Source organism: Harpia harpyja, chromosome 2 (assembly GCF_026419915.1).
Source record: "Harpia harpyja isolate bHarHar1 chromosome 2, bHarHar1 primary haplotype, whole genome shotgun sequence".
Lineage (NCBI taxonomy): Eukaryota > Metazoa > Chordata > Aves > Accipitriformes > Accipitridae > Harpia > Harpia harpyja.
In genome coordinates, this window is record NC_068941.1 from 73,401,467 (window position 1) to 73,426,384 (window position 24,918).

Here is a 24,918-nt window from a genome sequence, read left to right on the forward strand (position 1 = left end):
TACAGGTTTTTAAAATTAATGAAAAAAACCCTGTTAACCTGCTTTGAAAAAAACCTTTTAATCTGCTTTTAGAAAAAACTTTAATAATGGTATACCACTGTGGTGGTAGACAGCTTTTTAAATACCTAATGTGTAGTAAAATGAAAACCAGTAATTGGATAGTTCATGGAAACTTTGATTTCTGATTTGTATTTGAGCATTTTGGGTCACAGGGTCTTGAAGACATGGGGTTTTGATATTTAGTGGAATGTTACAAACGCCTAGCTTGAAAACATTTTCTTGAAGGGGTAAACTCATGCATATTCAGGATGCAAATGAGTTTAGTGTGAAGTAACCTTACAGCGAACTGATGAAAATGATCTGTAGAGAGATACATAGTCTGACAGATGCGATGCATTTAGATGGTGATGAATTTAGAATTCTTGTACTTTACCCTGTTTTCTCTGAAATCTTTAGTCTAATTCTGAATTTTTTTCCTTCAGGTTGTATTGCTGTTTCTCCTGGCTAATGTCATTGGGCTCTTTTTGAACAAGAAAAATTAGCGTAATTATTACATGCTACAAAGCACTGTACATTACATAAGTTTAAGTATTGTCTTGGTGTAAATCTAGTTGACAGGGAGAGAGAACTTTTTTTGTTAAATTTTGGAAACAAAATAGAAATTTGAGTTTAAGTGCTGCTCAGTAGTGTTGTGCAGAAAAATTATTTCCAAATATGTTTCCTTAACCCTGCTATCTAGTCCTGCATGCTATTCTTATAATGGTTCAAGCAACAACACTTAATGTGGCCTTCAACTCCCACAATAAATCACTGCTTACCATCATGATGTCCAATAATGTAAGTCTGTAGCTTTGTTATATAGGTACCCTAATTGTTTTCAGCATCCTTCATCTTTGTGTATCATATGTCTATTTGCATATTATTTGCTTGTCTGATTTGTTTATATCGGTCCTTTATCAATAAAAACTAACTAACTGTTTTTAAAAATTACAGTTCGTTGAAATAAAAGGAAGTGTTTTCAAGAAGTTTGAGAAGAACAATCTTTTTCAAATGTCAAATAGCGGTATGTATAGCTGTGCTAATCAGGAGAAAATGTGAATTGAGAGGCTGATTTTTTTTTTTCATTCATTTATTTAATATTACTGTTAAAACAACTTTACCTTGGTGAATTTGAGCATTCTGACTTGAATTCCTCATCTCCCTTATAACTGTTTGGTTCAGTAGGATGCAACTGGGATTCCACTTTCAGGAACACTGTTTTTCATTCCAACTCCTAGTTTTTTAAACCAGAGAACTCATATGTTCAATAGCCTAAAAAAAAAAATAAAAGTAGCTGTTTATTTGAAAACAGATTACTTGGATTTTTTTTATCAAGAGTTAAACTTTCAGCAGGCTTGCTTCAGGTTTTGAATTGTGGCTATTGTATGATTTTTGTCCAATTCATCTCCAAACTACAATGGTATTGCATGCAAATGTTGAATGGCAATTGTTTTGTGATGCTTTGGATGAAAGACTATTTACATAAAATCTTAAATATATCACATAACAGAAAAATTAGCACTAAATTTTAATCTACCTCATAGAAGTTCTTAAAACCCCCGCAAAAATAATCTTCCCAGCTGGGTTGATAAGGTGTTAGTTAATTCTGTACTAATAGTATGTATTTCTGGTTTTAAAATTAAATGGATTTAACTTCACAGTTGAGAACACTTAAAAGTGATGTTTACTAAAATATGACAGAAAACATAAATGAGTTTTCTTAAATTTTCTCTCATTGATCACAATATTCACAGAAAACACAAGTAGGCACCTAGCTCTCCTACTGAAAGGCGAGACCTCTTTCTTGATTTAAATGTTGAAATAAATGAGGGACTGCTATTAGAAATGGCTAGTAATTTCCTCCATAAAAAGCACCTGCAATAGTATGCTAGAAGAAATGTATATCATTATTTTATTGCTAGACATTACTATTGAAGACCTGTAATAGAAATATCAGGTCTCCCTTTATCACTTGATAAAAAAAGCGATGACATTCATTATACCATATGGGGATGGAAGCAGGTGAGTAGATATATAGAAGAGTGCACGAAACAAACTAATTTATTCCCTTTAAACAGATAACTTTTCCTGGAACACTTCTCAGTATGGTTATAAACAGCAATGTTTTTCTTATAGATAAATAACGTAGACAGGTTTTTAGGAGAGATTCTCATCTCTTCTGAACTTGAGCAGATTTACTGCATCACAGTTTCAGTAAGGATGGATCAGTATTGCTTCAGTTCATGTATTCCAATAACTTTGTTATCCTTTAAATGTTTTATTTCCTGCAGCTGAAATAGTACTGCATCTTGCATTGGCATGCTGTGCCAATGCTATATCCTACCCCTGGAACTGAAGCTAGTCTGGTCCTGTGGACTGAGCTTCCAGTTAGCCTTTGGAGTGCCTTGTGTGTCCTAGAACACTATGCTTAAACTGCATGCCTGGACTCAACTAAACTGCTGAAATAAAGCACTGAATATAGGTTCCCCCGTATACTTCCCACCTTTCTCTCAGTTTTCTTCCAGCTCTTTTCTCAGGTCTGCAGTCTCTGCTGTAACATGGCAACAGCAGCTGATTAAACTTAGACTGAATGGATGTCCCCTTGCCCCACCTTATATGGGCCTCTGCTCAAAATATTACTGTTGTCTCAAATGTAGTTTAAATTCAGTGAAAAGGTACTGATCAGTACACAGAAGCTAAATATACTAATTTGTGCGGGGAAAAAAATAAGGTCAATCTCATAGAGGCATCTGAGGAACTTGTCATGAATAGGTGAAACTCCCTTCTTATCTAACATGTTAATCAAAAGAAAAACAGGAACTAGCAGAAAAGTAAGATATCAGTGACCTCGAGTAGACATTGTGATCAAGAGAAGTTGCTACAAATAGAATTCAAAAGCAAGTAATCTTGTGAATAAGAGTGTGAAAACAGAAATGAACTGTTTCAGTTGTACGTTCTAAGGCGTGTCCTATATCATGTATTAAAGTACCTTGCAGAGCTCTGCATGGTGTTGAAGATGCTATGTAGTAAGACACCAGGATATGAAGTGCCACCAAACTACCAATTTAGATTTGGAAATCGTGAAATAATTTTCACTTGGCATTGTGCTCAGTACTGGCTTGTGGATATCAAGCTGATGTGTGGCTGTACTATTTTTCCCCAGTATTTCCAGTTGTGGACTTAGTGTCAGTGGAGTCAGTGATCCTTCTCACCTTCATGTGGACATGTAAAATTCTGCTGTAACAGCTAATTCATTAAAACTTCAGGACTAAAAGCACTGTGAATCATCTACATAAAAACTAATTGAACAGACTATGAGATATACATTGTTTACACAGTTATCTAATAAAACCAAACCTGTTATCTTTTAGGTGCAGGAGGTCAATAAAGATCTTGGGGTTTGTATAGCTGCTTGAGATTGCACCTATCCTGCAGCTATTGCAACCATATCGGCTGCTGCAGCAAAACTACTTTCGCATTGTCACCTGTCTTTTGCTAGGAAATTTATGTACACCCAGGCAATCTAAGTACTGTGGCTGTTGGAAAAGACTTCTATACAGAAGACATAAAACCTTATATTTGTCGTAGCAGGAAGAAGTATTTCCCTATGTTTAAACAGTACATTGTCTTTTTGAAGTAGATACCTGTAAGCTAACTTTGTAGGGCTCAGGATTAGTGAACGAGGAGACCAAAATTATAAAGAGAAGCTCCTTCATCACTGTTGAAAGCCCAGCATGCTGCCTTCTTTTATGCTTTTAAATGTCTTATTTTGATTCCAAGCTGTGCTCTAAACTAAATTTTTCACAAAACACAATTGTACCTCATCTGAAGAAGGTCATTAGGTGCAGGGCATTACGTTACTTGCTTCAGTTGGCTGTTTGGACAGATTATTCCTTGTTTTTTAAATCTCTCCTCTCAAAAATTTAACATATTTATTCTGAAGCTTTAGGAACTTCAGTTTTTTTCTTTATGCTTTTTTACTCTTTTTTTTTCTTTCTTTCTTAATTCTGTTTTCTGCTTTGTTCCCAATTTATCGGTCTCTTTGGTTTTGATCAAAATACCGAACAGCCTTTATTTTTACCTTTTGGTCTCTTGAATTTGAGAGGTTTAGTTTAGTTTTTTTAATACCATTATTCTAATCCAGCTCTTCATTTTAAGGATGAGGGGTTTGGGGGCAGGAGTACATTTAAGATAGATCGGTGCCTCCTTGATGATTCCTTGTTCAGTCTTTGATCCTTTCTTGTGCTCTGGTTGCTTGTTACAAGGGAATTGTCACTAGAGCTACTTAGGATTTGCTGACATGTAAACCAAAAGATCTTGTTTCACTTCTTACACACTATGATTTATAACCAGCTTTTGGTCTAAATATATAAACAGTGGGATTAACATGATCAAAATTATTTTTTCTTTCCTGATTAAGGATTCCTGCATAATGTGTCAGGGAATCTGGAAGGAAACAACTAGGTGTTCTAAAGACTGTTTTCTAGTAGAAGTGCCACTTCAGGATCTATGTTCCTGGGATCTCACTGCCCTTCTTATTAGTCACCACTACAAAGTTCTTCAGAGTTCAGGTCCTTCCTGAATGTGTTCAGTAATCAATTGTTTGGGATGTTGGCTAATTAATTACACTAGGCCATACTAGATGCAGTGCTGTCTTAGGAACATCCTTTATTTCCAATCACATCTAGTTCTGTAGTCTTTTACATGTTTTTTACAAGTGATGATACCCTTTGACACATTGGCAATTAAACTTCGGGTCTCTGTTGCTATCAGTCCTTTAAACTGAATGTCGCCATTTTCCAGAAGGATTTATAGAAGGGCAGAATATGTTATTAATATGGGCATAGAATGCCATGTGAATTGGAATGGCAGGGTGAAGGTATTTAAAATATGATATGGCTATGTGCAATCCTTTTTTTGGACTTTACTTCACAGAACCAATAGAAAAAAAGTACATCTTGCTTTTTTTCCCTATTGCATTTATGGCAGTATGTACGTTACTGGCTTTGAAATAAATGTTTACCACCCCTATTCACATGACAACCCTAATAGGTACACATGACTTATCTTCATGAAAAAAGGTGTATTGTGGTTAGATTTTGACACATGACCCCTAAATTCTGATGTGCTGAGTCTTGGAGTGTCTGATTCTTCCTTTCCCTGTTCAATATACTGAAATATGTATTTTAAAGGAAACAAAAAAAATTTAATCATATGTAGTCATTTGCACCACCAGTGGATGCATGGAAGCACAAGCAAATTCAGTGTCACCTTTCAAAATAGTCTGTATATGGGGAGTATATAATATGTGTGGCCAGGCTTTGGGGCCAGCCCTATTAAGAGTAGAGTTTAAGCATGGTATTAGAATGCAGTCTATGCATGGATGTGCTGACAGGAGACCAGTCAGGGGGATAAGTATGTCTGAATTAGGGGTAGATGTCAGTTCTTCAACACTTAGGAGCATAAACTTCTTAAGTGAGCAAGTAAACTTCTTAATCATGTGCTTGTGGAGGTAGCTGAAGACCATTTAAAATGTCTTATAATGGAAAGGGTTATTAAAGCTATACTGTATTCTAACTGAAAAACAAGTTTGTGATACGCTTATCACCAACACTTTGTGGGATGCGTTACATTATATCAATGTTACTAAGGATTGTCATGATGGAGAATGCAGAACAGAGATACATTTTTCTTCCCACTTTACTCTTCATCATGCTAAAGCAGAATAGAGACATTTTCTTTTGCCAGTACCTGCGCACTCTATAACTGAACACTAACACTGGTGGCTTGTCACTGTTTCCCCAGATTCACAAATACAGTAATTTACTGTCCCTTTGTTCTTTTTTAAGAGCATGATGTCCATAAGTGTGAATCTAGGGGTGTAGCCTCACTCGTTCTATAGTTCACCACATCATCTAAGAAGTGGCAATACATGGTACAGGAAATTCCCCTCACTTGTACATGTATTTTTTTTAAACATAATACAATATCAAATAAGTTCATAATAAATTATGAAACATTATTAGTGCATATTCTGTACTCTGAAATTCTAATTGGTATTTAGAACTGGTTACCCTTGGTTGTTTTGGATGTCCTGAAGCCTTTTTTGTCCTTGTCCATGAGGGTGAGAAATGAAATGAATTTCTGAATCATTTGGGTTTACTGTTGAAGCTGCTCTAAAATGCCCTTTCTCCCTTGCTTGCATCTCTGGCAATCAGTTGATGAGAAGGATGAGGATGAAGAGCAGCCGCACTCATTCCTCTCACTCTGAGCAGCCTTGAACAGCTGTGGCAGCAGAGATAACAGAAGGGAGGCCAGTGAGAACAAGAAAAATGAGCAGAGGGGAAGAATAGGTGTTAGCCTGTCATCCAGTCTCAGAAATCAGTGGGGGAAAAATGTTTATTATTAAAGCATAAGAGGAAATTTAAGGCCAACGATGTCCCTTCTCAATTTAATCCTGTGGACTGGTGAGCTAACATATACTGAGCAGGTAATAAATGGCTGAAGGATTGGCTTGAGACATGCTTTAATGTTTAGGCCTGAATTAAGGTCCTTACTTCGCACTTCAGAATTTCTATCTGTACAGGCCTCCCTGGGATCTGAAGCGCTGAAGATGGGATCTGTGTGTTGTCATATGCATTGCTGATCAATGGTGTGTTATGGCAGTGTGGAAGTATGCAATGTGGGAAATACAAGATGAAACGGTTTTGAGACTTTGGGCAAAAGTCTGAAAACTAGTGATTATTTTCAAGTTGCTAATGGTTGTGGTAGAGAATATAGATCAAGGAATGCTAGACAGCATATTAATCCATTGGTGACAGCACCAAGTGATAATCTCATAACTAGATTTATCAGAAAATACTGTGTTCTGGTAATTTGGGCAGTATTTGGTGAATTCAGAAGCATAGAAGAACATACTTGGCTTGTTGGAGTGTTATTCGCAGGAAACCAAGAAATTAGAGTTAGGACTTCACCTATGTCCTGTTTTTTCTGGTATTTAAATTTATTTTACTGAAGGATTTCCTTGTTTCTTCCCCCGTATATATGCCACTTGTTCTTTTTGGAAACTTGTGATTCCTCTGACCCTTCCCCAGCCCATACTGAGAGATGAGTTTGTGTACCCCCAAATGTGCCTTTTTACATGTGTGCATGCAATCTCATTCTTCTTGAGTTTTGTGTGCTTTACGTTCCCCTCTCCTGGAGGAGTTGTTCTTTGCTTTTCATTCCCTTCCTTCAGGCTTGCCAGTATTTTGAAACCTCTTTTTTGAAATGAGGGATATTGTTATGCTAGAAGATAGTAATTGCAACCATGAACGTTGTTGGTCTGTAGTCAGAGATGATGGAAGCTGCTGACACAAAGTCAAAGTCAAATGTTTTTTCGGCCAGCTCGATCCTTTTGTGTTCTTCTGAACAGTTCTATTTCTTGTGTCCTAAAACCAGTAGATAGAACTGCACAGAATATTCGAGGTGCTTAAGGAAATGAACCCTTTGGATTTGGAGATGACTTGCCCAGAAAGAAATTACTATCCTAGTGATTAACGGGTGTAAGAGGCAATAACAGTATCTTCACAGATTTTCGTAATAGTTCTGTCTTCTAAAAAGACTTCTTCGGACTTGCTAATTTGTGGTGATATTACGTTTTAGGTTTTACCCCATTTTTCAATAATACAATTTCATGGACGTTTTTTTAATAAGTTAAAAATGTAATGCTTCCTGAAGCAAGCCGTATGGGTCATTTCTGGAGATAGGGCACCAAATAGAAAAAAAGACCCTGCCTAGTCTGGGAGGGCAATTCATAGGACTCCATCTCAAGTCAGACTGCTTTTGTGTTATAGTTCTTATGGTTTTCAGAACTGAGCTGATGTATCCTGCCATTCCCTTTTAAGGTGGCGATGTGAAAGACTAGTGGGAACCTTCCAAATAAAGTGTAATAGTTGTCTTGAAACACTTTTTTTTTTTTTTTTTTTTCCCCCCTACTACTGGACCCAGTATGTAGCAATTTGGATATCCGTGATCTGTAGAAAATGAAATTTGCCTTGCTACTAACTTGGAATGACAGACAAGTGTATTGTCTCCATTTTTGCACCAGGAGGTGCGGGTTCTTTTTGAGTCCCACAAGAAATGCACAGATTTTATCAAGAAAGATGACTACTTTATTAATATATTAGAAAAGGTGATAGCAAGTCACAACTTAAGTCCCTTCTGATGCTGGGAACCCTGAGCTGATGCAGCATCGGACAGATGTCCAGTTAGGCTACAGCATACTGCAGAGATCCTGTCTGTGGTGAGATTCCCAGTATCCCATCCCCTCCCCTCGAATCCGATCAAATAATTTGTGGAAAAGATTGTCTAATCCAAGACTTAATAAATGGTAGAACCTCAGAATGAGTGTATGCAAATAAATGTTTCTTTGGAGTTGACAGCTTTTTTTTTTTTTAACTAGATATAAAGGAGAGGTTCACCAATTATGTGCTGCTCCTAATTGTATGTCTAAGAAATATGGAACAGTTCTCATGGAATCCAGGTGAGTAAAGTAGTAGAAGAACTAAATACAAAATGACAAATTCCTGTGCTATGAACAAGTGTTATCTCTTGCTTTTTCCTCAATCTGAAAGATAAAGGTAACCAGGACATTTAATTGAGGAATCTTAATTTGTCAAATACCTTAGATTCTCATTTTTGTATTTCTGGCTTTCTTGTAAGAGTGACTCTACTTTCTGCTAGAAGGATATGCTGTTATGCTACAAACATGCATAGTTATGTTTCAATTAGTGTCCTGAATGATTTCATCTCAGTCCTTCCCTTTCCTTGGAGTACATTGAGGATGATGGATCCCCTAGAGAATTTTATTTTGTGAGGCTAGTGAGATTGAAATTTGATAGAAGGTTATCTAAAAATTACCATTCATAATTGAATATTGATTATACTTAGGATTTTAATGCCATATTGAATAAATATTGAGTAAAATTTTGATTTTATTTTATTAAAACTTTGTTTTAATAATTTTGAGCCCTGATCTGTGTGGTGTATTTTGCTTGAATGTTACCAGTCTACCTAAATTTTACCTTAAGCATCTAAAACCGCAGGTGCTCTGTCTGTTCCTCATACATACTGAACATCTACTATCTAGTATGTGCAGAGGTTGGCTTCCTAGTAGAGATAAAGCTTTACTAAGCAAAGGCTTTAGAATCTGATCCTAATTGTGGTGTGATTGTGTAGTACTGATAAGTTTCTAGAACAGCAATGGAATAAGCAAGAACTTGCACACCATGTGCTGAATGGTGATGTAAAGTTTACAGACTCTTCAGACTCTTGAGGATTTTTCACCATTGAGCAAAAGTGTTATAATTTTTGTTTTGTACACTGGCATCAAATTAAATAGCCTAACTTGTTTCTTCCCAACCTTCAGATCATCTTTGGGTGTTATTCCCAGATGTTTGCATGGTGGTTGCTTCAGAAATTGCGGTGGATATTGTGAAACATGCCTTTATAACAAAATTCAATGACATCACAGCAGATGTAGGTATCCTGTTTGGAATGTGGAATGCTATTTTAAGTTGTAGTTTATTTTGCTAATATTTTTTTAAATACTAAAATTGGTTCCAGTGCAGAAAACGTAAAAATTGTTTTATTCATGTATAGGCTATCATTTGAGAAAGCTTGGTAATTTCCTGATACAATATACTTCTGAGGATCTTTATAATGTGGAACAAACACCTCTGCTTCTAAATGAGTAGTTCCAGATCCATAAATTATTGAAAGTGTTGTATAACAGTTCACATAATAACTACAATTCACATAACTAGCAGATCATTTTGTGAAGTGATCACTAGTTAAGTTGACAGAAGGTTACTTATTCTACAGTCTAGACAGAGTTTATACCTTTTCCTAACAGAATGGATTGTAGGTTAAAATTCATGCTTTAGGAAAAACAGATCTTGTGAGGCTGCTGAACCTCTGTTGTTCTATGTGTGTTAAAGGTGGAATCTGAAATCAGAGATATATTTTTCCAGTGTCCCTGGAGCACTAATATGAAGTAGGTTATGCTAGTTTCCCACTCCTGAAATTTCTTAGGCCATATATATTATGCAGTCCTTCTTTTAAAGTAGTAGATATGGTTACTTTTTGTGTGTTGCAGCATGATGCATTGGCCATTTGTCTTGCATGTTGTGTGAATTCAAATGCACTTGATAAATTTGTGAAGAGATGAGTTAGTGCTTTTTCACTATTAAAACTACTTTTTAGGAAATGAGATCAGAACTTGGAAGTGCAGTCTTTTTCAGCATCTCTAAAGTAACTACATTGTGCAGTGTAGAAACAAGTTTAATAGATGTACTTAATAAGCTCCCTTATGCCAGAGGCATTTATGCATGCCCTACTTTCATATAGAGAGTGTGGAAAAGAGCAATAATGAAGTCATGATAGCCAAAAACATAGCATGCTTCAGTGTGCTGAAACAGCTGGAGAATGGGGGTAGTGAGTGACAATTTTGCAAGGTTTATTTAACAAACTTCGTATTTTTTGTATGAAGTTCTAAAGATTTATGGTTGCTAGGTTGGACTTTTTCAGAAGTTTTGAACACCTGCAGTACAAGTTGCCCTGCCGTTTATCCTTAAAATAGGTGCTTTTCTGTCTCAATATGCAGAACTCTTAAAAGAAAAGCTTCATTCATCTTCTGATACAATTTGCTTTTTTCATGGGATCACTTGCTTAGTAAGCTCTCTCATTTGTTTAATTTGATCCCAGTGCTACCATTTGCTTAAAACAAATTATCAACTGTAGGAAAAAGTTAATGTGTTTTCTCTTACTTTGTGTTTCTGATGATCCTCAAATTCAGTAAATGCTTTATAAAGTCTCATTCAATTCCTAAAACATAGCATAGTGTTGTTTGTTGTATATATATGGAAGTTACTTTATTGCAGAAATAAAGGCTCATCTGTTGAAGTGTGCAGTTAGATCTCAGAAAAACTGGCTTTGACTCCTTCGGCCTATGCATAAGTGTTTATAATTTACAGAAATATTTTATTAATATCTCTGTTGCTTCTATAAAGTGTGATAACAAATTAATCACACATCCAATGTGCTGGATTTTTTCCAGGTCTACAGTGAATACAGAGCCAGTCTTGCATTTGACCTTGTTAGCAGTCGACAGAAAAATGTAAGCCTGAAAATAAAGACATTTTCTTGTATTAACTAACATAATTATTGGGGGGGGGGGATTAGAACAAACACTTAAAGAAATACATACAGAGCTGTTACACTTCTACAGCACTGAAATTCTACCCTGCTTTTTTTAATATGAGACAACAGGAATATTTCGTTGTGATTTATGTTCTCATATTTATCCAGTTGTTCACATCAGTTCAGGCTTTATTTAATATATTGTTGAGAAATCTCTTCCAAATACATTTATAGTCAGGGGATGGTTGTAACAACTTTGACATTTTTGAGATATATGGGAAGTAAGCTAGCTTAACAAGATGTTCTTGAGATAATTTTAAATTACTGTTCTTTTTGCTTTATTTTAACTGTGTTGAATCAAAATACAATATTCATTAGGAATTTACCTTATTTTTTCACAGACAGCATGCACAGATGTATAGGGATGTTTGTACCATGCATGTTACTGTTGTGGCATGGGTATTTACAGAACACACAGATATTTACAGAACACACAGACTACTTGTGGTTTTCATTAGTACTGTTTTCTGGAAGACTATTTACAGCACACCTTTCCTGGATGAGTCTCTTAACTATTAGTGAGTGCTCTTGGATGAGTGCTCTAACTATTAAATGAACATTATTATAAGAATTTATGTAGTTTTCTTGGGCATGTTTAATAGCTATTGCTAGGAATGTGGTAGTTATACCTCATAAAGAAGTTAGACACCTTCAATTACAAATAATTAATCATTAATAATTTGTTAAAAAAAAAAACAAATGGTTTATTAGTTCTGAAAATCCATTACTCTTCGTAAGGATCCTCTGTGGAAAATGAGGTAGCATCATATAGGCACTAACCTTGGCATGGCATTCAATACTGTATGAAAGGTGTCATGCAAAGTAGTTGTGTTTTAAGAGTTCCAATGTAAACATATTTTCAAAATTATTTTAACACAATTATCCTGAGGCTAATTATAGATGTTTGTAGAATAATTTAAAATTGCTAGTGTGATGGATAATTGTTCTTTTATCCCTGTTACGGGTTTTTCTGTACAGTATTTGAGGATCAAAGTCAAATTAATACAAAAAGGTCTCTAAGCTAGTAATAATGTACAGATGAAATATAGCCCATTTGGATTCAGTGTCCTAATTGCTCTCGATTTAGAGATTTGTATTATACTCCAGTTGCTCTTGATTTAGAGCACTGAAGCTAATCTTACTGGTCATGGTAGTATTACATTTTTGTCTGAGAGTACAGCTATCTGCATTTGAATTTCAAAATGTGAATAGATACACTTTATAGCAGTATAGTGTTTGTTAGCAGAGATTCTTATCTAGAGAGTGTGCCAAGCTAAAATAAGCTCATTCCTTTGCATAAATAGTTCATTATTCTTCCTCTTTTTTTTCCTAGGCATATACAGATTATAGTGATTCAGTTTCCAGAAGAATGGGTTTCATTCCTCTTCCACTGGCTGTTTTAGTAAGTTGTATCTTCCCTATCAGTTTTCTGTCAATAAGATCTCACTTTGAGAATATATGCCTGTGAGATAGCTGGCTCATTTTGATGTTTTGAGGATAAAATGATCATCTTAAGTAACTGAAATGATGCTGCAAGGTTGAGTTAGCATTCAGTATAACCTATATCACATACTAATTATGACTTCACAAATGTGTTACTGTTTATCAGCCTTTCATAGATAATTGAAAATGTATTAGTCTTATAGAATTTATAAGCAGTTGAGTTGTAGCACTGGAATTAAACTACATCTGTGCTTATTAAACATTTATTCCTTTTGGCAATTATCCTGTTCATTCACTCGGAATAGTCAAAGCAGCTGGTTGCCAGAAGGTTAGCAGTAGTGTACTAGTTTTTTTAGGTTTTTCATAGGAGTCCTTGTGGTTGTCCCTGTAATGGTGTGTTTAATGACTAAGTTTTCTTTTATATGGAGCACTGAGCTTCTGAGCTGTTGTAGAATACATGATTCTAAAATAGCTGACCCTGTTACATGGACATGCTACTATAAAATGAATCACTTCATTATTGGAATTGTGTCCACATGCTGTCTGTTCTGAATTAACTATTGCAGAATGTTTTCTGCAAATAGCTGCCATACATGTGTAGAGAAGCAGTAGTTATCATAATACTGGGAATGTGTTCTTGCTTTGCCAGCAAAGATGCTAATTCGTAATTTTCCTGGAAGAATATCAATATGAGTTAACTTTTGAATATAATGTTCTCCCGTAGAGATGGGGAAAAAGACTATTGACAGGCTTTGCCTAGTTTTTATCCAGGATTTTAAAAAACAAAAACCAAAACAAAAACCGCCATAATCGTGATCATAGTCATGATTTCTTTTATTAGCAGTACATCCAGTGAGAATTCAATTGAAGTGCTTTTTTCAAGTTAATTGTGTTTGGATATGATATCCTGGATGCTAATAGGTTTTAAACAAACTGAAGCGCTTTGCTAACTTGGAACCCTAACTGTGAAATACCAAAGTAAAACTGAGATTTCAGGATCATTTATTACTGAAACTTGGGATTCATATGCCTAGTTCACAAAGCAATTTTGTATTCAAAATGTTAGCATAGTGCAAAACACCGATTGTCTTTTACTGCATCAGCATCCCTTGACATTTTCCTCAAAAATTAACTGTGCTTCCAGCCCTTGACTTTTGGGGAGGTTTTTTTCACTTGTTATTTTATTTGGAAGTCGGTGGTGAAGGAAACATTATCAGACTGTAGTTTTGGAAAGTTGCAACTAGGTGCTACTATAATACTTATTCAAACCAAAATCTTGAATACTTAGTGCTACCAAGGGAGGCATTAGAATAAATTCTATTAATGTAAATGTTTCTACTTTTGTCTTGAATTTACCAAGTAACAAATGTCTGTTAAAATATTCTATTAATAGTTGTGTGCTATATGTTTTAACTGTTTAACTTTTATTCTTAAAACAGCTCATCAGGGTCGTAACAAGCTCAATAAAAGTACAAGGAGTCTTAGCTTATGTTTGTGTTGTGCTGTTCTACTGTGGGTAAGTAAATGCACACAGTTGAAAAGTATTTACCATTATTTGATGAGATATGTGAAAAAAGCTTCTGTTGATACTTCTAGGTCTAAGTGTAAACGCAGTTTATGTTCAGTAGAAGATAAATGTAAAACACCTATGCTCATAAACCAAAATTGAGAGTGCGGATTGGTCCCTAAGTACTGTAACTGCATTGGGGGATTATAACTCTCAATAAGTAACTTCAGTAATGAAAATAACTAATGGAAAAATGATTGAAAGAATTTATGGCAGACAAGCACCATATCTCTGCATAAAAGGGGAAATTGAATTCTAAGGAATGAAACTTCCTGTGAAAAGAACTAAAGATTCAGTATGCCAACAAAAAAAAGCAGTTTAAGTGCTCTGAGCAGATCATGAATTCTCTCTGGTAGTTAAATGCAAGGTTTCTTTGTGTTAGGAAACTGCTATATGGAAAAAAAAGTAAATGCAAGGCTTGCCTTTCCGGGAAGGGGGGGGTCAGTAAGTAATCTTAGTTAAGGAAAATAATGTCCTATGGCAATTTGTTTTCCAAAACTGATGATTTGCAAGTATCCCTTCACTGCCAAGTCAGTTTATACTTGTGTTATCCTTAACTTCCCAGTAGTCGATACGTACTTCTGAGATGCGTTTAGTTGTACTATAAATCCAGTCTAGTTTGCCTGTCTTGAGGCACTTGCTGGAGACTGACTATGTGGGTATGGCCAGTTTCTAGGAAGGCTGCATACTGAACTGTGTCAGCGTTTGTTGTCTCTCAGTACTGATTGATACTGGGAGTCCTCCTAAAACTGATCATCAGGAATTAAGTGATTCAGATTGCTGCAGTACAGAAAGCCTGCCTACAGTATTGTGGGAATAACTCTTCCAGTGCCCTCCCAAGTTGTGTTCGTAACTGAAGGCCACAAGACTTGGGAAGTAAAAGGCTTCTAGGTCTGGGTCAGTGGTTCAGCATGTACACCGGAAGAGAGGAGGCTGCTGTTTTACAATACCTTCTGAAAAGAACGGGATTGCTACACGTTTTTTATGAATAGGTAGACTCTTATCTCTAATCTGATCTTGATCAGCAAAAAACGTAGAACTTGGTCTGATGTGTCTAGTCCACATCAGTGTAGAGAGACATCTCTTTAGTGTTGGATAACTAGGACTTTGAGATACTGCATATAGGCCAAATATTAAAATGTTAGCCATATTCCTCTGGACCATACTTCGATTTCTTCCCCGGCGTACCACATGCTGTGCCCATGTTCTCCCTAAAGCCAGCTCTATATAATTGAAAGCACTAGCCCCTGATCATCACATTCAAGCTGTGGTATACCAAGCACAGCACCTTTATTCTGCTCAGTGGTTTTTCCTTTTTCCCAATACATGTAATATTTCCCTACATCTACCATTGCACTGCTGCAGCCCAGCCCTGGATTTTTCCCTGTCTCTGTGGCTTGGAGGATGGAGGGCAGGAAGAAGTAATGTGATTAATATGAAGGATTAAATGCTGCTCTTCGAAGGCATAGGTCACAAGAGTAAATACATTTTGGTTTATTTTGTCCTTATTGAAAAGTAAGAACAGATTTTTACTTCTGCCATGATCTTAGATGTGGAGCTAACTCACCTCTTGCACCTTTCAAGTAATTTGTGTTCTGAACGTAAATTTCAGCTTTTCATCTGATTAGTAATGATTAGTAATATCATATCTATGCTATGTGAGAAACAATGTGGTAAAATCTGAAACAGTTAACTGGGCAAAGTATTGAGACTCTAATATGGAGGACATTGGTTTGTATTAATATTTAACAACGGTAATACTGTAAGTTATGCTATTAAAGAGTCTTGCCCAGCATATGAAACCAGAGTTTTCTTTTTCTAGGATTTTGTACAACTGCAAACTTACATTGTTGTTAGAAATTTGAGCCTGGGGTGGACTGGCAGAAAAGAATAAAGGAGAATCACTAGAAACTCCTGCATAATTTTCCATGAGAAGCTGGAACTGATACAGTGAAGTGTTGATTTATGGCCTTTTTAACTTCTAATCTCATTAAATCAGAGTCAAATTATGCTGTAAACACCTACTCTCTCAGAACAAAAGCTTGTTACATAAAGAGTGTAGGAAAAACACCTCTAAAACTTACTAAACATGGAGGAGAGCTTCTCAACTCTCAGAAACAAAATCTTTCCCAATAACCTAATAAAATTGTAGACAATTGCAGCTTTCAACTTGTATAAAATGATATCTTCTTTGTGGTTGCTTGGATGCTAAAATGTCAGTTTCTTCTGAGTACTGAAAGTGGCCTGCTCTGCTCATTCTTCTATTTCTCTAAATTTCTTTTACAAGTTAAATGTATTGCATAGAAATCCCTTAAAAGTGCAGTGTGCTTTGTTTTTCTGCTTGACAAGTTCTGTTTACATTAATGCAGTGAGAGATAGTGAAGTTGCTGCTGAAACATGCTTGGGTCACTTTATGATTAAGTGGTTAGACCTGCTCCATGGATCTGTGAATGTTCACTTCAAGTCTGCTTTTTAGTCTGTTAGTGATGTACTAATAAACAGATTTTCAGAGTGGAGAATGAATTTAGAGTCTGCATTTCATTCACTTTTGTTATATAGGTCGATTTGTGTAGAGGATATTTATGTTCATCCTACAGAGAATAGATTTCTTTGTTGTTCTGTAGTGAGCCTTCACCTGCTTCACCTCTGCTTTCACCCTGGAGTGGACATTGGTCTGCGTGTCGTGTAATACTAGTAATGGAACTTAAATTTTACAAAGCTCATTTGAGTTGTAAATCTAAAAGCGCTTGATGGTAGATGAGACCTTCCTGTTCAAGTGAGAAGACAGGTATTAAAGGGACTTAAATGATTTGTGAAGTTTGTGCTGCAAGTTAGTGATAATAGAAAAGGAATCTGCTGTCAACTGGGCTGTGCTATGATGGTAATGCAGCGCTGCCTCTTTGGATTTGTTGAGTTTCATGGACTGTCTTTTGTGATGTGAAAAAGGACTTTTTATGATTAGCCTGTAATTTGTGAAAGCTGGATACTTAATTTCTTGTGGTTCAAAGTCCACTAGTGATCCTTGGCTGAGCACACTTAAGGCTACAGTTTTAACAGTAGTGCAGTTAATTTGGACTTGCACTGTTGAAGGCCCTTTTTAGTTCTCTGTTTAAATATTTGATGTATTAAATGGCTGCTTAACTGTCCTTGTAGTCCTTTTGTTAAACTATGATAAAACTTGATGTTTTTGTTAAGAAAAGGAAATTACCTTTTGATGTTGCTATTGAAGGGATTTAATTTGTTAGGTAATCCTTCCAAGACAGCAGTAACCATATGCAATTATTTTAATACGAATAATTGCAGTATGAATAATATGCAATTATTTTAATGTGCTAATGCAAATATGTAAACAAATCCTTTTATTTTTTCAGGTTAATATCTCTGAAAGTCCTTAACAGTATTGTATTGCTGGGGAAATCATGTCAATATGTAAAGGAGGCAAAAATGGAGGAGAAATTATTCAATCCTGTCCTGACTGCCACCCCAGGGAAGCCAGCTGGCAAACAGCAAAGCATGTTTAAATCTACCCAAGGTAAGGCTAACTGCCCTGTTTTGTTTTTAACTGTAATGATAATTGCTTTCAGACTAAATTTAATGTTAAACCAGATGTATGACATTGCTGCACAGTAAGCCTGTTGCTGGACCTTAATTGTACTGTATCACAGCTGTGAACACAAGTGTGTAAATGTAATAGAATTTATTGCTTTTAGTTCATGCATCTTCTTTTGGTTGCAAGTACTCATCTTTCTGATAAGATCCCACCCTGATATGTGGAGGTGATAGAACCATCAGAACAGTAGCACGCTTCTGTTTGAAATCATAATCATAGAATGGTTTGGGTTGGAAGGGGACCTTTAAAGATCATCTAGTCCAACCCCCTCTGCCATGTCACTACACAAATAAGGAAATATTTACACATCCTTTCTGGCAGTGCTGAAGCTTAATGAGCAAGAAATCTGTGCATTTCTTATGGAAATTAATGTAAAACATGGCACACAATAGGTATAATTACTTGTAGTTGTCATGAACACATTAAGGAAAAGCTTTCTGAAATCCAAATAGGAATTTCGGCTGGTCTCTACTTGCTTCATTTCAAGTCTGTGCAGCGTGGTTTTCTCATATAGGTCCTCAGCATTAGTGGTTAATATGTAATTGGAATGGGGCATCATTATGTTCCTATCACAAGTTATAGAAGGAAACAGAAACCTTCATTGTTCCAGTCAACTAAATTGGATTGTATATCTTCCTCTGTGAAGAGCTCAGTGAGAGCCCTAGAGAACTTAACAGTGAGGCTTTTATTGTGTTCACTCTATTGCTTGCCAAAGACTTGAACAGCTTGAAATGTAAGGTGCTTATTAGTCGTCATAGTGTCTCGCCAGCAGTAGCAGTGTTAAGAATCTGTCACTGTTTTAGTAGTAAATCTCTCACCTGTGTCAAATCACATCAGGCAGAAACTTGGTGTGGACATTTATTTTTAAATAGCTTAAATTTAAAGGGTTGCTTTAGTTTCTTGATGAAAGAATGTAATATGAATTGGTCTGAATGTCTTTTGCATTTCATTAGATGACCGTCATAATGACAATTTTTAATTAAACGTTCTAGTACTACACTTGCATATGAGACTTAAGTCATACTTACTCAGATTGACCCTTAAACTTACTCACAGTAAATAAATCCTGAAGCCTATTTTTAGCTGAAGCAGCAGCAATTTTACCAGGTCAGTCAGCAGAGATGCTTATTTCCTCAAATGGAAAGATTTTGATTGAAAAGTAGCAATCAAAAAGCTTTTGCTGATTTTATTTAGAATATTCCTAACTTCCATCAGTGAAAAAGCTAATTTTTAACAGTTTTGGGGGTTTTTTTATACTTTTTAACAGCTCTTTATTTACTAGAAACCTCAATTATTTGAAAGAATGATGTTACCTTCCCCAGCTTCTGTGTATTTGCATTATTACTGCTGGGCTCTGCAGTATTGGTTAATCCCTGTGCCCCACTTACCAGATTTTTTTTCCAATACAGTCTCTCAACCTATCTCTTAGTAGAATGAGGGTGAGGGAATTAATCTCGTCTACTTTCTTTCAGCTTATAATGTAAGTCAATTTATTTTCATAAGAGTTTCAACCTCGTCCACAGAAACAGTTTAAAATTTTGAAGGATAAAATTTCATACTTGCTTTTGAAGGGTGGAAGTTCTAATTACTGGTAATCATTTATAGGCTGGCCAGCTTTCTCTGGAAGCTGCTGGGTTAGAAAATACTTATCTTGGTAACCAAGTTCTACAATTAGCATTACTTGTCTCCTTTCTCAATGCAAGTTTAGTACCTTTGACTTGCATAAAACTATAGAGAGTAATCCATGTACGTTCAAGTAGTAGATGGTATACTGTGAAGACATGCTATACAGAAGTAAGTTTTTGTAGTAATTTGGATAATGCTGCCATTCTGACAAAAAATGTTCCCTTGGGCTGGTCTGCAGTACTCTCCACATTAGTCCAATTTTTTCAGATTCCTTTAGAAACAATAATACAGTCTTTATGAGGAGATAGTAAATAAGAAAAATTTATTTCCTTGTCATTTGCTTGTGCATTTTAATTCTTTAAATGTTTTAACACAATGTGGAAACAATACATGGATATTACTTAAAAATGTCTTAGGTTAATGGAGCCAGTGTTCAACTCCACTGAAGTAAGAGGCAGGAATAAAAATAGACATCTTTAATAGAACTGCTTTAGGAGCCAGTGCTATTAAAGTGTGTAGCAGTGCATGAGTCATTTATTAGCTATCCCTAGAGAAGCCAGGTTTATTCTACTTATGTAGAGGATTAAGCACATCTAGTTCCTGCTACAGAGATTCCTTTTCTTCATTTCAGTTGAAAATATTTGTGTGATTCACACAATGACTGTCAAAATCTCTTTGCCTAAACCAACAAAAATGACTATGTAAACCACAAGAATGCAGTGTGTCCCCTAATATCTGCTGCTTATGCTCTTGCTCATTATCTGAACTTATGTAGAATTAATTTTCTATCCTTTTACCAAATTAGAAAAGGAAATCTCTTACGGTAAAACCAAGAAGAGGCAGTGGCTTGGTAGTGGCTTCCACAAAGCATTCTTCTCTTGCTTCTGCTGATTTGATACAGCACACTTTCAGGACAGCTTTGGATGAATCTGGATGTTATAGATGCATCAGTACGTCTGTGTTAAATTCATGATTATCTTTGTGATTGTCTTCTGTTCCACCAGGAATTTCCACAGATGAAAATGGATCTACATCAGTTACCAGTCAGCCTGTGCATCAGAAGGAGAATACGCCGTCTTTACTTGTAACAAGCAGTTCTGATCAATTTCTGACAACTCCTGATGGAGAAGAAAAAGATATAAGCCAAGACAGTTCAGAATTAAAGCACAGGTCTTCAAAGAAGGACTTGTTGGAGATAGACAGGTTTACTATTTGTGGAAACAGAATTGACTAAGTTTTTGGGGTTTTTTTTTTTGTTTGTTGTTTTTTTTTTTTTTAAATCTATGTGCTAAGGATACTGAGCTGTTGGGACAGCAGATGCTACCAGAATGGACAGTTGCCCTAAAAGGCACATAAATATTTATTTAAAAACTTAAATTATTAATGGCAAAAAATATTAATTTCTTTCTACAAGTAACTTGGCTTGGTATCTGGTCAGGTCAAGTAAGTGATCTTTAACTTGCCTCTTGGAAAATGTGGTGGATCGTGAGTCTCTAGCCTGGTGGCAGAGCTGCAGTATCACTTTTCTGGAAAATAGACTGGAAAAAAAGCATAATCCTGTTCTGCGTTATGAAACCATGCTTCCAGAACATACTACTTTCCATGAAGGGTTCCTCCAGTGTAAGGATATTCCTGGAAATGTATGACAACTTGATCAGAAGCTTGCCTTTCCAGTTAACCTTGTTTTATTAAACATCTGCAAGCAGAATTCAAAGCTTGTGCTTATATCAACAAACGCGTAAAGCATTGGTACATAAAACAGTAAGTCAAGATAGTTATTCTTGTCAACAAAAACCTTTTCAAGATGTATCTTGAAAATCTTGTAATCAGAATAAAATTTTGCCTTTAAATGAAAGACTTACTGCATACTATTTTATCTAAATACTAAACACCAAGGAAAGATCACAGTAATGAAGGTTCTGCTTAACTGGGCAAATATGAAGCATATTCATTTCTTGTGTTGTGTGTCCTGCAAGGCAAATTATTTATAAAATTATTTTTAAAAGCTGAGGATTTTTTGTTGCTGTAGGAAAAAATAATAAAGGGGCATTTATATTTGTTGAGGAAAGGCAGTGTTAATTGCAGCAAGCAAGTGTTATGCTGGAACTTTATGTATGGCATTAACACAGCAGAAAAGAATATTACACTGTGTTTTGGGTTTAACTGATAAGTGACATCTGTGTATTAACTTGCCTGAGAACATGCCTATAAAAGCTCATATTGACAATCAAATCAATTATCCATTTTAATTGATTCAGTTTAGACAAACTTAAGTAGATGGACTGGATCTTTAAAGAGTGTTTAAGCATTACAATGCATCCTAATTTCTGGTGTGAGATGCAGTTGTGGGAGAATTGATGAAAGTTGGTTTGGAATCCTCAGATGAAGAATGGAATAAATTTGAGCTCAAAACTTAGGTTGGAGACTTGTATCAGAAGAGGCCCTTTAGTTAATGATAAATTCTTCATATATTGTTAAAACACAGCATTAACTTCAAACGCCTTTCAGATATTTAAGTAATCACCAGTTTCACTTTCCAAGGGAAGGTATCATAAAAGTACTTCAGTACTGAACAAATGAAGACAAAATTTGCTCTTTGCTAATTTCGTAATTTGTCAGAGTGGGAAAGCCAAAGTTTATTTGCTTTATGAACATGCGAAAGTTCAATGTATGTGCTAATCCCTGAAACTTGCAGGACTGCAGTAATATAGCAAATGGAGACAGTTGGACAGAGTTATCATGTGTCTGAGCAGACTTGGTAATGAGGTAGCTTTGCCGTACAGGTTAGCATGGTCTGCTCTGGTCGGAACTTCTTGCTGCAGTCTTTCAGCCTCTCCTATCCCATCAAGAGTAGCTGGAGTAGTGGCCAAAATCTGTGGTTACTGTTCAGGGATGAGAGTAAAAAGAAGAGAGGACTCGTGCTGGGGAAAAAACTGAAATTCTTTAATTTTTGATGTATTTTATACTAATTGGAGATGTTCACATTGAAATTCAGATTATCTGTCAATTTGGTGTATCTTATTTTTGAATTATTTAGCAGTTGCTAAAGAAAGCTTGGAATTGCTTTCATACTTTTTTTTCTGTTGAATGACATTCTGTATCAATTTTATAAGTGCATCTTGTGTGAAACTCAATAAAATTCAATTTTGTAATATTTGTTTAAAAAAGGAAAAGTACAGCGTCGACATTTCTTTCTTAATATTCAGGGTTGGTGAACTTGCGATGTATTTACTGTATTAAATTCCGATTTCCATAAAGTAAGATTCTTGCAAATGCGTGACAGGAATGCGCATAAGAGCTGTCTTATCAGTGGCTTTAGTTCTGATTTATTTCTGTAGCGGTTGGTTATTGCCACTAGTAGGAAGAAGGTATTGATGCCAACCTACTATAATTTGTTTTTTAAAGGCAAATCCCATGTAAATGAAAAAATATGTCTTCAGGGAGTTGTAATTTATGTAGTCAGTTACTAGAGTTGGACTAGTTACACCTATGCAGCAAAGCCGAATGTAACTGCAGTGTAAGCTTAGGCAAATCCTGTCCTGAGCACATGACAGCAACAGTGAAAGGGCAATGGCTAACTGCACTTAAGTCCAAGTCCTGGCACAGATCCTTGTCTTGAGGCTGGGAGCCTTTGTTGCTTTGTTTTTACACTTGAATTGTGGTAACTAGATCTAAAGCAGTATAGCTGGGCTTTGGGATATGGCTCTTACACCTCTGTTTGTGGTGTAGGCGTAACTTCATTGACTTATGGATCACAATAATGCAAAGGTATACTTGAGGCATCGGTTATAGAGGTCATTGCAAATGCAACACTTCCCCTTAAACTCTCTGAAAGTCTGGTAGGGGCCCAACTGGGTATGGAAATTCATTGTTGTCTCTTGCTTCAAGCTCTCTAATTGTTGTCATGTTTTTGTTCGTGATTAATAGGGATTCTTTGAATGTCTAGCAGTGCATCTTTAATGAAAGGTCACAGCTTCTTCTCTGACCCTGGGCGGTCTTCTCAGAACTCTAGAAGTAGCTGAGGGGAAACAAACCACGGGGGTAAAAAAAAAGAAAAAACAGCAACACCAAATTTCTCGTCTATAGATGCAGTTCTTTATTTCTTTAGGGGTTTCTTGAAAAGCTCCTGTCTTAACAGTGAAATAAATAAGAGCATCAGAGGTTAAGCAGTGAATAAATTGAGTTCTTCAATTCATAAATCCCCCCCAAAATAAAATCTAGGCAGTTCTGATGCAAGCAGTGATATTTCGACTAAAGTCACAGTTGCCAAATTAATTCCAAAAGCACACTGAGGGCAGTGTATATTCATAATTAGTATTATTCATTATAGGAGCATTAAGGAGCAACTGTGTTTTCCATAGGATTATTTAATTAATCTTTTGAAGCCTTTCAGATGTTCATCAGCAGAGCAGAATTTCCCCTCAAGCAAAGTAGTTTTACAATCACAAGTACGCTGTTAATTTACTTGCCTCTTAATTTAGAGTTTGTTGAAACTTTTCAACTTTGTCTTGGGTTTTTTGTGGTGCAAAATTTTCTATGTTCTAAGTATTCATTTAGAAGTCTGTTTTTGTAAGTCAGCATAGTTGTTGAGGTCACTGTTGTTAAAGCCAGTATTTGCCCAGTCGTGGCTGCTACGCCAGCTGAGCTGTTGGGCTACAATTCTGAATCTGTTTGGTGGTGGTAAGCAAGGATGAATGCAACTTAATTGTAGCGCAACTGTGATCAAACTCTGTGAAACTCTTGAAACATTGCAACATATTGTGTCATACAAACTGGGCTACTCTATTGTGAGTAAACTAGGAGTGTACCAGCTGTGTCAGTCTTGGATAATCATGGCTTCAGAAATGCTCTTGACAATTTCTAAACAAAGTTTGCTCGTAAAACTTGTTCAGAGTAATTGCTTTTAGAAATTTGGACTACGTTAATTTTGCTGACTACCATGAAGCAAATAGTTTTCTGTAAGTGCTAAGCAGCTTGCAAAGGGGGCTGTAACAAACACTGTGAAAGCAGTGCAACGGGACCACCTTTATCAAGGAAGTTTTTCTGTATATAGTGGTGTGAGGTGCTTAGACTATGAAGGCTGTCAAAAACACCTAATGTATCATTTCTGTATGTCTCTTTCTCTAGGAGAATAGTTCTTTCATCGGCCATGCCAACTAAGCCTGAGCCTAGCTAGACTTTTTTTAGGACTTCGGTAGCTGTTAAACTCTGATTTAGAAAAAACGCTGCCAAGAGAGGAGCTGTAAGAGGAATCATAAATATATAACACCAAAGAACACTCTTTAGTAAGCTCGCAGCTCTAATAACAGAAAAATCCAAAATTATAATAGGTTTTAAAAATATTTCTCAATTTTGACTAAAACACTGTTATCATGTTTGAGATGAAATAAAC

General features: G+C 35.9%; 1 protein-coding gene across 5 annotated transcripts in view; it reads left to right on the forward strand.

Annotated features, from left to right (window-relative positions):
• Window positions 1–21,381, forward strand: part of TAPT1 (transmembrane anterior posterior transformation 1) — a 48,669-nt gene extending 27,288 nt beyond the window's left edge. For all 5 annotated transcript variants that reach the window (XM_052780413.1, XM_052780414.1, XM_052780415.1 and 2 more), the window contains 9 exons: window positions 740–837; window positions 994–1,063; window positions 8,483–8,563; window positions 9,449–9,558; window positions 11,138–11,197; window positions 12,614–12,682; window positions 14,163–14,239; window positions 17,662–17,822; window positions 20,531–21,381. In XM_052780413.1, coding sequence (XP_052636373.1) covers window positions 740–837; window positions 994–1,063; window positions 8,483–8,563; window positions 9,449–9,558; window positions 11,138–11,197; window positions 12,614–12,682; window positions 14,163–14,239; window positions 17,662–17,822; window positions 20,531–20,760 — 956 coding nt within the window. In that variant the 3' untranslated portion in view covers window positions 20,761–21,381. The remainder of the gene's footprint in view (window positions 1–739; window positions 838–993; window positions 1,064–8,482; window positions 8,564–9,448; window positions 9,559–11,137; window positions 11,198–12,613; window positions 12,683–14,162; window positions 14,240–17,661; window positions 17,823–20,530) is intronic.
• Window positions 21,382–24,918: the final 3,537 nt, after the last annotated feature.